Genomic DNA, 12,250 nt, shown 5'->3' on the forward strand with positions numbered 1-12,250 from the left:
ATATATATATATATATATATATATATATATATATATATATATATATACATATACACACACCATACCGTACCAATTTATTTCTAAAGCTATTAAAATACAACAAGCAGCTGTCCGAAGTGCTGTACAAAATTGAAAACAAACAAAAAACTGTGAAACAATAAAAACACCTAAATATATATAAAAAAATAATCAGAACATCATAAGTATAAGAATACAACATTGAGACACAGATGCTAACTCACTCTAGGTTAAAAGCCAATGAAATACATACATACATACGTATATATATATATATACATACGTATATATATATATATATATATATATATATATATAAATGTATGTATATGTGTATGCGTGTTAAAAAGGATATGTTAACAAATCCCAAATAGCCTTATTAAATAACCATCTTTGAATTCCTACTCTTTCACAGTGTCTCACGGTCAAATTTACTGTTGTAACTATTGGATAATGATCACTTCCTACTGTTGTGTCTGAAACACTTATTATAATAATAATAATTATTATTGCTTTTTATTATTCCAACCGCCGGCAAGAAAACAATATGTTTTAAACAGGCTGCCAAGTATAGATCGCTCACGTTGCCTCCATGTCAACCCGGAAGTTCTTCCACTCAAGCATCAGTATGTGATTTGGACTTTGTTTATTCTGTTTTGGTCAGTGAAGGAGGTTGTTGCAGCTGGGGTAAATTGAGAACACCTGTTGCTTCTGAATGTGGATAAGATTAGTGAGAAGAAGAGGAGAGCCAGGAACTGGAATCCTCGTACTTTAAAGCACAGTTAAAATGTTTGTTAAAAAAAAGAACTGATAAGGATATAGAAGCAAGCTGAGAAGGCAGCTCTGGGCACTTTCTTGTGACTGGTCTTCATGTGTACTTTATGTAACCTGTCCTGAACATCTGAGCTCACAAGTAAATACCAGTTAAAAATCTTCTCCTGATGTCGAGTAATTCTTCTTAAGTAAGGTAAGTGAGAATATTTTTCTCCAACACCCTCATTTGCAAAGAAAGCAGGTAAATTAGTGAAAGTAACTAAAATATTCAAAACAAATCACAACAATATTACCATCGGTCAGATTTGCTCGCCTATCCACAGCAATAGTTCATGTGATAATGTTATGGTAAACCAGACGCCATAACCAAGATCAACTCAGAACAGCTCAATGACAACAAGTTCTGATATACACTGTATGTTGGTACAAAAGGTAGCATTAATCTTAGCCAGCTAACACTGTGTAGCAGTACTGATCCAAGTGCAGTGTAAGAAGAAAAAGCCATAACAGACTGAACTGCAGGACATTGCTGAAGTAAAAAAAAGTGTGTGTACCCCACATCAGTTCACAAATGTCAATAACGTTATGCAAGACACACTAATGATGATTGACTGTCATCCTAATCAGGAAAAATCAGGCAGAGAGTAAATATTATTCCTGCTACACCAACGTCCTCCTGAGTCAGGTGACCACAGCCCTCGCAACATGTGTGCGTGTTAGATTCATTATCCACTTCATGTCAATGGGGATAAAACTGGTACCTTGCAACATAAGAATCTACGTTCTTTCTCAAAATCAAAATGATATTTGTACTTTTGAGACAAATATTAAGATGTAAATTAGTATACGACTTCATTTGATGAAACAAAACAAACAGTTTTTATTGACTCAGTTTAACACATGGGGGTGCACTTGGACACCAAAACAAATATCTAATGTGTTATGGATCAAAGCTACGCAGTACAAAAAAAAACATGTTTACAAACCCCCCCCCCCCAAAAAAACACGTTTACTAAAAAGTTTAGTTGTTGGAAAAAGAACACAAAAATTAATAGGCAAAAGTTGCAGCAAATTAACTTTATTCTGAAAGCAATGTAGTTTCATCACATTATTTAATTATCAGAAGATATTTTGCTTGATGATAACTAATTAGTTGCAAAGGTCCCTCTTGCAGCACGTGGCAGTTATGAGGCCGGGTTGATTTAGCAAGAAGCAGTCAGATTCTTTATAGCAGCCCTTGAAGTAATCGTAAACTGTGGACACAAAGACAGAAAAAGTTTAGTTCCATGCAGTTGTCTGTGATTTAAATGATTAAAGTTGAACTAAAGGAGGTTTGGACTCACCTGGCGCGTGGAAGATGGCACTTACACAGACATTGTTGGAGCCGGAGCAGGTCTCTATAGGGTTTGGACACCTTCTTTTACCTCCACAGTTACACCTCAAGGCTTCATCTTGGAAATTAACAAAAACGTCATAAATCCAACATAAAATTCATTTAAGAAAAAACATATTTTGACTGCTTTTTCTACCAGGTTTGCAGGTTTACTCACTCTGACTGACGAGCAACAAAACCAACACGGCAAGGATCACTGGCTTCATGTTTCAGGTCTGACAGTATTTTAAAAAGTCCAGAAAAATGAGAAGGTTATGCTCTTTCAACAAATATCATTTGGAATATTCAGACATTAAAAATATGAACGCATCTCACCTGGCAAACTGTGCTGCTGAAAGGTGAACTGGGAAATGAGCTGCCGAGCAGTACACTCCTTATATTTGAACCCAGATGGAAGATTTAACCATTTATTGACTTTTAAACCACCATCTGGGTTTTTTCTCACACACAAGGTCAGAAACTGGTGCCGCTCACACAGCTGGCCTACGAACTTCACAAGTTTTTAGATTTCAGTTAATGAGGTGTTCTTAGCTTTCTCCAACGAGTCCTCAAGGAAGCTTCTTTGTTGTATTATTAGTGATTGTGCATGCTTGGTTTTCTTGTTCATTTTTCGTTTAAGTCACTTTGTCCAGTTGTGCCAAGACTTTCTGAGTTCAACAAAAAACAAGTGTCATAAAACATAAACCCACCCATCATAAAATTTAATTTGGCATTTAATAAATATAATAGCTTGAAAGTATTAGTATTTAATAATAGTATTTCCTTAGATAGATAACTTTACTAACTGGCTTTTTAATGTATGCGACTGTTTTTGTACAGTGCCCTGACTTGGTGCTATACAAATAAACTCAATAGAAATGAATGAGATTTAATTGCTGTACTTGCCGCCGTACACGTTGCACCACCGTATAAGTCGCATCAGTCCAAAAATATCTAATTGTCAGGATTTATCAGGCAAGGAGCGAACCCAATAGTTGCAGACAGGACTCTGGACGAAGGAGGTACAAAAATATAGATATTTAATAATAATAATCCAAAATGGCTGACGTGGCAGCAACTCACACTCTTGAGACTGGAACACGACAGGACACATCAGTACAGGACAAGGAAGACCCAACAATAACGCAACAAAAGACAAGACTCACAGAGAGGCTTAAATACACAAACGACAGGACGTGATTACAAACAGCTGGGAACGGAAGGTGGAATTAATCAAGAATGAGACACACACAAGGGTGCACAGACAGGGAAGGCCCAAAAGATGGCACCATCCCTACAGGACACCCCCTAGTGTCCCCAAAAAAGACTTGGGTGGGTGGAGGGAGGAACTGCAAGGATGGAGGGCCCAAGACAAAACATGGAAAAAACAAACTGACAAAAACCAAAACCAGGGAACTAACTAGACACAAACAGGGGAACACAAAAACAAGTCTGGGCGGTCATTGTTCTGGCAGGCAGCCGGGAGACTGTCCAAAACGCTCGGGTAAATTCGGCGGGTGACCGTTCAGTACTAGGAGCGAGTTCAGGAGGCCAGCCGGGAGGCCATCCAAAACGCTGGGGAAGATCCGACGGGTGGCCTGGAGACCGTCCAATGCTCAGGAACTGGTCAGAAGTGCAGCCGGGAGGATGTCCAATATCCTGGAACATGTCAGGTGGGCGGTCAGGAGGTTGTCCAGCACAAGGCACCAGACTTAGTGGACTGCCGATGGTGATGGACACCTTGCAAGACCATGACCACCTGGTGCGGGGAAAGAGGACTGAAAGGACCATAGGTTCTTGTGTGGGCCCCACAGCTGTCACCGAGGCAAGAAGAGCAGTAGAGACTGATGAGCCCAGGGTAATTGTAGCTTTTAGTGAGACCGCAGGTGACCTAGAAGTCCCAGGTATAGATGTGACAACCTCAAGATGGCAGGAGACATGAGAGGTGTCCTCCAGGACCCCCTCGAGACGTGTGACGTGAGGGGCATCTGTCAGGACCCCCTCGAGACAGGAGACGTGAGGAGCGTCCGCCAGGACCCCCTCGGAGCAGGAGATGTGAGGAGCGTCCGCCAGGACCCCCTCGGAGCAGGAGAAGTGAGGGCTCAGATCTTCTGCGGCAGGATCTTTGAAGACGGGATCTTCTGCTGCTCACAGACAGGCTTAAGTACACAGACAGACAAGATGGGACGCAATTACAAACAGCTGGGAACGGAAGGTAGAATTAATCAAGAATAATGAGACACACACAAGGGTGCACAGACAGGGAAGACCCAAGATGGCGCCATCCCTACACTAATAAAGTGGAAAAACATAAATAAGTCACTTAGCCATATAGTTGCACCTATTATGCATCACCGCTGACTGAATACCCAGGAATGTGGGCCGGTGTTGTGCTAAAAATCGATTGGCTGCCAAATGGCGGCTGCGGGAGCATGCATGGGAGGACTTTAACAAGAATTTAACAAGATTGACACTTAAAAACAATTATTTGCTTGCTTGAAATTGTAGCAAAGGTGTGTCTCAGTTTAACTTTCCCTTAATAAATGCACTATATTGGTCAAATCAGCTACATTTCAAAAATAGCTTCGCGGAAGCATGAGCATGCAGACGGACGAGTCACTGTGCATTTCTTCAAAATTTAACAAGCTAACCACCTAAAAACAATTGTTTGTTTGCTCGACATTATAGTAAAAGTGTGTCTCAGTTGAACTTTTCCTTAATAAATGCACTTTAATGGTCAAATCAGTTGCATTTCGCATGAGCAGCGCGGCGAAATGCAACTGATTTGATGTTTGTTCCAGGAGTTCCAGAGCGAGATGAAAATGGCTTGGTATGGCAAGCCAAGCATCTCATTAATAGCCACTTTTCCCTATTAATGAGACACTTGGCTTGCCATAGTAGTCTAGGGCCCTCTAGCGGCCGCAAATGGTAGTGTTCAATATTTTCCACGTCAGAATGAATGAAATCGTCAGATCTCAGCCAAAAATTGGGTTAAAAATATAGAGAAAAAAACGTATATTAGTCGCTTTGGTGTATAAGTCGCAGGACTTGAAAATTTATGCAAAAAGGTGCGACTTATACAGTGAAAAATATGGTAGCTTATTGTCTCCATAAAGTGTCCTTTGTTGAGAACAGGTGTTGTAGAAATAAACTGAACGCCCTGCTAAATGTCAGGAAGAGACTGTGACCATCTATGGAAAAAATATTCAAGCACCTATTTAGATTTTCTGAAGCTCTGATACGATTACATACCTGTACTTGTGAGCTTACATGCTAAAACTTCCACATAATTGGATGTTTTTAAACTTTTGAAACGTTTTATTGGGATCACATCATGGCATGCATACACTCACCCCACCTCCCCACCCATTATTATATTCTGACTTTTGTTTTAGTTCTTTTCTTGGCATCATTTACATATGAATCATATTAGGTGAAAAAACATCATTAGACAAAAACCATTGATGTATGTTCTACAGTTTTATTTGATCAGCCAAAGAGAACTCGCTGTAAAAGAATAAAACTCTTGAATATTCTAAACAATATAGGAGCATAAATCTTTTACAAACAAATAAAATAAATATTGAAATTTCTGAAAAACAGGTTGGTGAGGATGCTGGCTTATATGGTGTCTAACTCTTTCTACTAGTTTTGGTTTAATTAAGTTTAATCAACATTCGCAACATAGTCACAAAATCATTGCAAACATCTCGAAACTCATCTTAAACTCTTCTCAATTTAGTTTCCGTAGCTTCAGAGCACTGGAGCCGCATGTTTTGTTGATGTGTGCAGTATCCTGGTGTTCACCTACCAGTAACTTCACTGGGATTTAATAACGCAAACCTGTTATTCAGTGTAAACCTAAGTTAATATTTGTGTAAATTCTCACAATTTCTTGTCCAGTCAAGCACAACTGCAGCTCAGTGAGATATCACCGTTAGTTTTAACTGTTGTAAGGACTATTATAAAAAGACACTATTAAGATATCTACTTTTGTACTTCACCAGCAGGAAGATTTGTTATACAGATTTTTCAGTTACTGTGTAATTGAGTTATTATTAAACAATTTGATTAAATCTAGCTAATTTAGATAAAACTAAATAGACTTATAAATATTTTATGGTATATGATGTGCACTTCTTTGTGTAGTTTAACCATTCTGAAATTACAAATAGCTGAACTGAGAAAAACATTCAATAAAAAACAATCTAAACAGTAAGGTGCACATATCTTTCATGCAAAGTCAGACGTGTGTCATTCCCCTCTCCCGCCATGTTAAAAAAATTCAACATCTCTGATGTAGCCTTCATATAAATACAGTGTTTCTTTGCACAATCAACAGGTTGTCACGATGAATGCTTATATATTAATTTGAAAACCTTTTCCTTAGGAAAAAATGTTTAAACAACTTTACCATGCAAGAGAGGTAACAGGTATAAATGGCAAAATGCTCCGAGGATGTTGGAAAAAATACAGGTACTGCAGCCACTATTGTGGAGCACTTTGTTAAAGACACACTTCTGTAAAGCCAAGATAATGCACAAAAACATGCTTTTGCATAGAAAATGACAAAACAGGGGCTCGAGTATTAAGAGGTTAAAACAAAGCACATATTAACAATCTCCAATAGAGATATTTTAAACACTGTAAAAAGTTGCATGTCAGTAACTATGTTGCTTAAAACAGTTTGTCCATAAAACATGGAGACTTCAGTCGAAGTCCAGGCACCATGACTGGTCAGTGCTCTGAGTCTGAACACCAATGCTGGACCTTCGCGATGATGTACTTTCAATGTCCCTACTTTCCACAGGTTCTCTGTTTCCCAGTAGACAATCGAAACTGGTGCACTCTGAGGCAGAAGAGCTGTCCAGTGGGAGACTGGGTTGTAAATCTTCCAGTTGTATTGATCCTGGGTCCAAAGGAGAGACAGCTGGCTTGCAGAGTAAAGTAGATGAAGAAGAAAAAATGGGATGGGTGAAGGTGTGCGAGTCCTTCATGTGGAGGAGAGATGTATCCTGACTCAGGGGATGAAAGGCCTCTTTTGAGGCTTGTGAAATGTTGACATGGGGATAGGAGCTGCTTGGTGGGTCCAGCAGGCTGTGCGTAGATGAACTTGTTGCAGCACCGGACAAAAGGCAAGATAATTCACCTCCATCACTGGGAGGCTGCAGGCACAAAGTGGGATGAGACTGGCTAATAGTGGAGGGACTACCACTGAGACGTCTGGAGTCTTCATGCCCCACATGAGGTGTTAGGCCAGGTTGTTCACCAGAGTAGCATGGACTGAGAGGAGACGAGCTGGTCCACAGGGAAGTCATGCTCTCAGAGCTATGACACAGACCTAACTTAGGTGCAGAGCTTACAGACAGACAAGAGTTAGTGGGAAGACTACAGGACCGGTGGCTCCCAGTTTGGGATTTAGCGATTTCACTGCAGCTCCACTGGGCAGCAGCTGGGGAACTTTGGTTGTGGGCTTGGAGGCTCCCAGGCTTGGTATGGAGGTGGAAGGTTAAATCTGCTGGCATGCCAGTGTTGGAGACTGTTGGAATGCAGGAGGGGAATGAGGTCTTGTGATGATTTACAGAAATATGAGCTTGGAGGAGATTTATCATGCGGTGCAGATCCTTGGTCAGCTCTGATACTTCTTGATGTAAGGTACCCACCTGTGTAGAGTGCATAGGAGTGTTACTGGCCTTATAAACAGAAATATATTCTATCCTGCCAAGAATCTTATTTTCTCAATGTTAATTTGGTAAAGCACATAGAGACATTGCTGAAGTTTCAAAAACACTTCATATTTGTTGGGTATGATTATTTATTTTGTGTATATCATTTTCAAATATTATTTAAAGACTAAACTAAAATATTTCTAAACAAAAAGACAGACAGTCCACAAGCAGAGCTCAAATATCTTATTTTTTCCCTTTTAGGTAATTGAGTCAGCACTCAGGTGATCATCTGCAATGCAGAAGTGTCCTGCTGATTAATTAATAGTTACTGTAAGCTGCACCTTCCCAGCGCAGTTGGGATATTTGCATCACAACAGCTTTCACTGGAAGTGCTCTCAAGTGTAAAATCTGATCGACACGCGGCGAGAAGCTCAGGCTTGATCAGTTTAGTTTTTTTAATCTAGATAGAAAGCATAATAAATGTTTAGTTTGTCTCTTTTAACATTTGAGTGTTTCCTTTCTGAAGTTCTGAAAATTATCTCCAACGAGCTGAAATCTTTCCCTTTGATTCATAAACAGTCACCCAAAATTAGATTAGAAAATAAAATCTGTAGAACTAGTTTAATTTTAACCTACAGCTACATTTTTAGTTCTGTCAAATTTAATCTGAGTTAAATGAGTGTAAAGTACCTTAAGGTTTAGTTGGCTCAAGCCTTGCTTGACCTCCTGTGTCTCCAGCAGCAGAGTGGCATTAGCTTGTGTGGTCTCTGAAGAAATGAGAGAAAAGACAAATTAAACAACGGAGTTAGTTGGAAAAACACAACTCAGGCACACTACCCAGAACATTTATTTTACAAAGATGAGACAAAATTATATAATATGTAACTTCAACAGGGGGCAGCATTTTGTCATTATTCTTGGAAAAAAAAAAAAAGTTAAGTATTTAATGGACAATAATTTTAGATAACATGCATGTTTTACATATCTTTAAACAAACTTTGAAAGAAAACTGTATTATTAAATAAGACTGCAACCTACTACTGCACAGGACAAGATTTGCACAGCTAATAACTAAAGTGTGTGTAGCCAAAGCTATTGCTTTAGTAAACTTGTTGAACCTGAACCTGCCAGTGATCCTAGGACTGTTATCAGTGAACTCTGCTCTGACCTCACTTATACTTGAACAGGTTCTCTGACTCCTTAGACACCTGGCTGTCATTTCACTCTCCTGTGCTCTCAAATTTCCTCAGAAGGAGGCAGCACCGTCCTGTGGCATTGACTGTATGAACTCATGAATTGCCATCTGGCATCAAGATCACTCTCACAGCTGGAGGCAGTGTGTGTTACCTTGGGTGTTGCCACCTGTGCTGGTGTTAGATATACAGCGCTCCACGCTGAAGCTGAATTTGTGCCCGGTATCTTCAGTGCCATCAACAACCCTGACAGGAGGGAGGAGAGGAGGGATGGTAAATGGGTTAATGTAACAGTAGAGCTTTTTCAATTATCATCAGAGCCACAAGATGAGCCATGAACATGCCATGAGAGCTACTGTTGGCAGAGACTCATGTGGGTTTAAGCTTGAAGAGAGGAGTCCAACGTGGAGGGAGTGAGACATTTGAGCCCTCTGAACCAGCACTTACCCATATCTAGAGCTTATTGGGTGATGCATTATAAATACAGACAGATGGAGCATTAAGATAAGGTGCTTCTAGTAACAAAATACAGTAACATCTGTTGTAATATGCAATGCAAATAGATCCCATCTGCAATAATCACTTGATGCAGGTCTCTGTAGCATGGACTGAGGTGTACATTGAAGAAAAACATATTTAAATAATTTAAAAGATAAGACTTGGACAATTATTGTTTACTGATGTTGTGTATATTTATATAAAATATAGATGTATGGTCCAAATAATTTACCTGAGATAACACAGACAAGTCATTCTTTCTTGCAAGGAAATAAATGTAAAAATAACATTTCTGTAAAAAGTTAACTGTCATGTTGAAGTGGGTGTCAGAGAGAGACATAAAATAAAGAATCTAAGACTGAAAAGGGCAAATTAGCTCTGGGGTAAACTTAATGACGCAAACCAGTGTGAGATGAGAATTAAATGGACACATTTGAGAAAACACTGTTTAAAAGAAAGGGAATCGTCTTTTTACACATGCAACATCAAACACTCATCAGAAATTGTAGCTAAGCTAATTTAAACTACATTGAATGTTAATTAAATGTCAAACTAATTTCATTTTCACATTAAACATGGAACTTGCATTTACAAAAAAAAGTTATTCGAGGAGTTCAGTTTTCCTTGAACTTTGGATGTGCTCGTAAAGTTGAATGGACAGAAATTTTATGATACCTGGGACTAAGATCTGGTGGTGCAAAACAGGTGATAGTTGGGATGGGCAGCTTTGAAGGCTTTTGCACAGTTACCAATTCATTTTGGGTTGATGTTGACGCCTGGGACCGAGCTAATGCTGGAGAACTGCGCTCTTTTTTCAACGCTGGCTGAGAAGAGGAGCTCTGTCCAAGGAAGCTGCGGCTGAGGTTTGGAGAAAGGCTGCGTCGCAGTGCACTGAACTGCCGCAGTTCATCCCCCAGCAGATTCCCCAGGGAGGTACGTCGAACGGGACTGGTGAAGCTGGGGAGAAGGAGATTACGACGGGAGTGGGTGGCTGGAGATGGGTAAAAGGACTCATCAGAGTCATCATTCCTTGTCTCCACTATTGAGGGGAGGTTGGGTTCCTGCAAATAAAGGAGAACATGGAGTTACGAATTGTAAATTCTCTAAAAACCACAAATCAAACCCAGAGGCTACTTCATTTCTAGTGGTTAACATTGTCAGTGTGGGCATATCTGGGATATCAAAGTATATGATTTGTTACAATTACAATGAATAAAACCTTAAGGCACCACTGTGACTTTTCTTGTGAAAATGGGGAAAAAAGACTTGGTATAATGGTACATGGTAGGAAAAGTAGCTCAAAAGATTTAGAAGAGTTACTGACCCAGTTAGAGAACTAACTCCTGGGACTGATCTGCTGTCTCTTCTGAATGAGTTTCAACCTGTTAGGGAAGACCTGGCACACATTCCTACCAGACTCACCAATAGTACAGCGTACCCCAGGAAAACAGGAATGGTTGCCTCAAAAAGGCACATGCTGCTAAAAACATTGGTTACGTACTGTAATCCCAGATTCTATGAGTATAGGCGCAGCCCTTTAAGGCTATCGCTAGTGGGTTTATCCCTTCTCGTGCAGCGCAGCACTGAAAACTTTAGTCCACGCGCACTTGCTATGTGGGCCTCACCCCCGGTCCGTATAAATTACGGTGAGACCGGGTAATCGGCTCCCAAATAGCTTTTTTCTTCAGCCATTTAGAAACCAGTGAGGCCCAGAGCTTAAAGGGCTGCGCCTATACTCATAGAATCTGGGGTTACAGTACGTAACCAACTAGGGATGCACCAATCCACCTTTTTTTTAATTCCAATCCGATCCCGATACCTTGATCTGAGTATTGGCCGATACCGATCCAGTTCCGATATCATGATCATCATTGATTTTATATGAGGCTGTAATAATCTCCTCTCAAGTACGGTTTGTACAAATCTATGCATGCATGTCCAAAAAGGCAACTTGAGGTAAGTTTTATTAATGTTGGATAAGTTTCAAAGTTAGAATTAAATTCTGCTAACACAAAACCTGTTTCTTTTTATTCCTAGCTTTAAAGTGGATATTAAAGTGATTAATTTAAGTGATTGTTTAAAGTTGTTTTATATTTTATAAGGGGCAGATATAAGAATTTTTTTCTTCTTTCTGCACTCTTTTCATTCAATGTTTTCTTTGTAATGATTTTTTTTTATTTTGTTTCATTTAAATGAATGAATTAAATTACAAAAAATGTTAAAAGGCTTCAAACACCTGCTAAGTTCATGACATAAACCAACAGACATGTTCCTGTTTTTAGTATTTTACATCACTTTATAATGCAGCTGTTTATGTTTTTAATATATATAATTTTCAAATCATATGTTTTTTTATGATTGTCTACTGTTGTACTGATAAATATCTCCTGGAGGGTAAACTATATCTTGGCTGCAAGTATCAAGCTGTGAAATCCTTGGTTTTCTACAACTGATAGTGGTTGGTCATTAATTATGATGAAGTTTAGCAACTTCTCTGTAAACATTTGAGCACTGTGGTTTCAGCGACATCTACTTCTTGTTCAATCCGAAGCAGGCAGCCTGATTTGGGGCAGCCGCGTTCAGTCTGTCCCTCCTCGGAGACGGGCAGACTGAGCGGGGCAGATTGGACGCGGCTAGCCGGGGTTGAGTCGCCTCTTTTGGTTTGACCAAAGAGTAGTGCCCCACTGAAGCTACGGAGCTCGAATGTCCATCGTAAAACTAACGTT

At 39.6% G+C, this 12,250-nt stretch overlaps 1 protein-coding gene across 1 annotated transcript in view; it reads right to left on the minus strand.

Moving 5' to 3' along the window:
- Window positions 1-6,873: 6,873 nt before the first annotated feature.
- kcnh4b (potassium voltage-gated channel, subfamily H (eag-related), member 4b) overlaps window positions 6,874-12,250 on the minus strand; it is a 49,797-nt gene continuing 44,420 nt past the window's right edge. The window contains exons 13-16 of the mRNA XM_037690901.1: window positions 10,200-10,585; window positions 9,181-9,272; window positions 8,524-8,600; window positions 6,874-7,827 (exon numbers count right to left, since the gene is read on the minus strand). Of these exons, the coding sequence (XP_037546829.1) occupies window positions 6,874-7,827; window positions 8,524-8,600; window positions 9,181-9,272; window positions 10,200-10,585 (1,509 nt within the window). The remainder of the gene's footprint in view (window positions 7,828-8,523; window positions 8,601-9,180; window positions 9,273-10,199; window positions 10,586-12,250) is intronic.

Source organism: Nematolebias whitei, chromosome 17, assembly GCF_014905685.2.
Source record: "Nematolebias whitei isolate Nwh7 chromosome 17, NemWhi1, whole genome shotgun sequence".
Taxonomy (NCBI): Eukaryota; Metazoa; Chordata; class Actinopteri; order Cyprinodontiformes; family Rivulidae; genus Nematolebias; species Nematolebias whitei.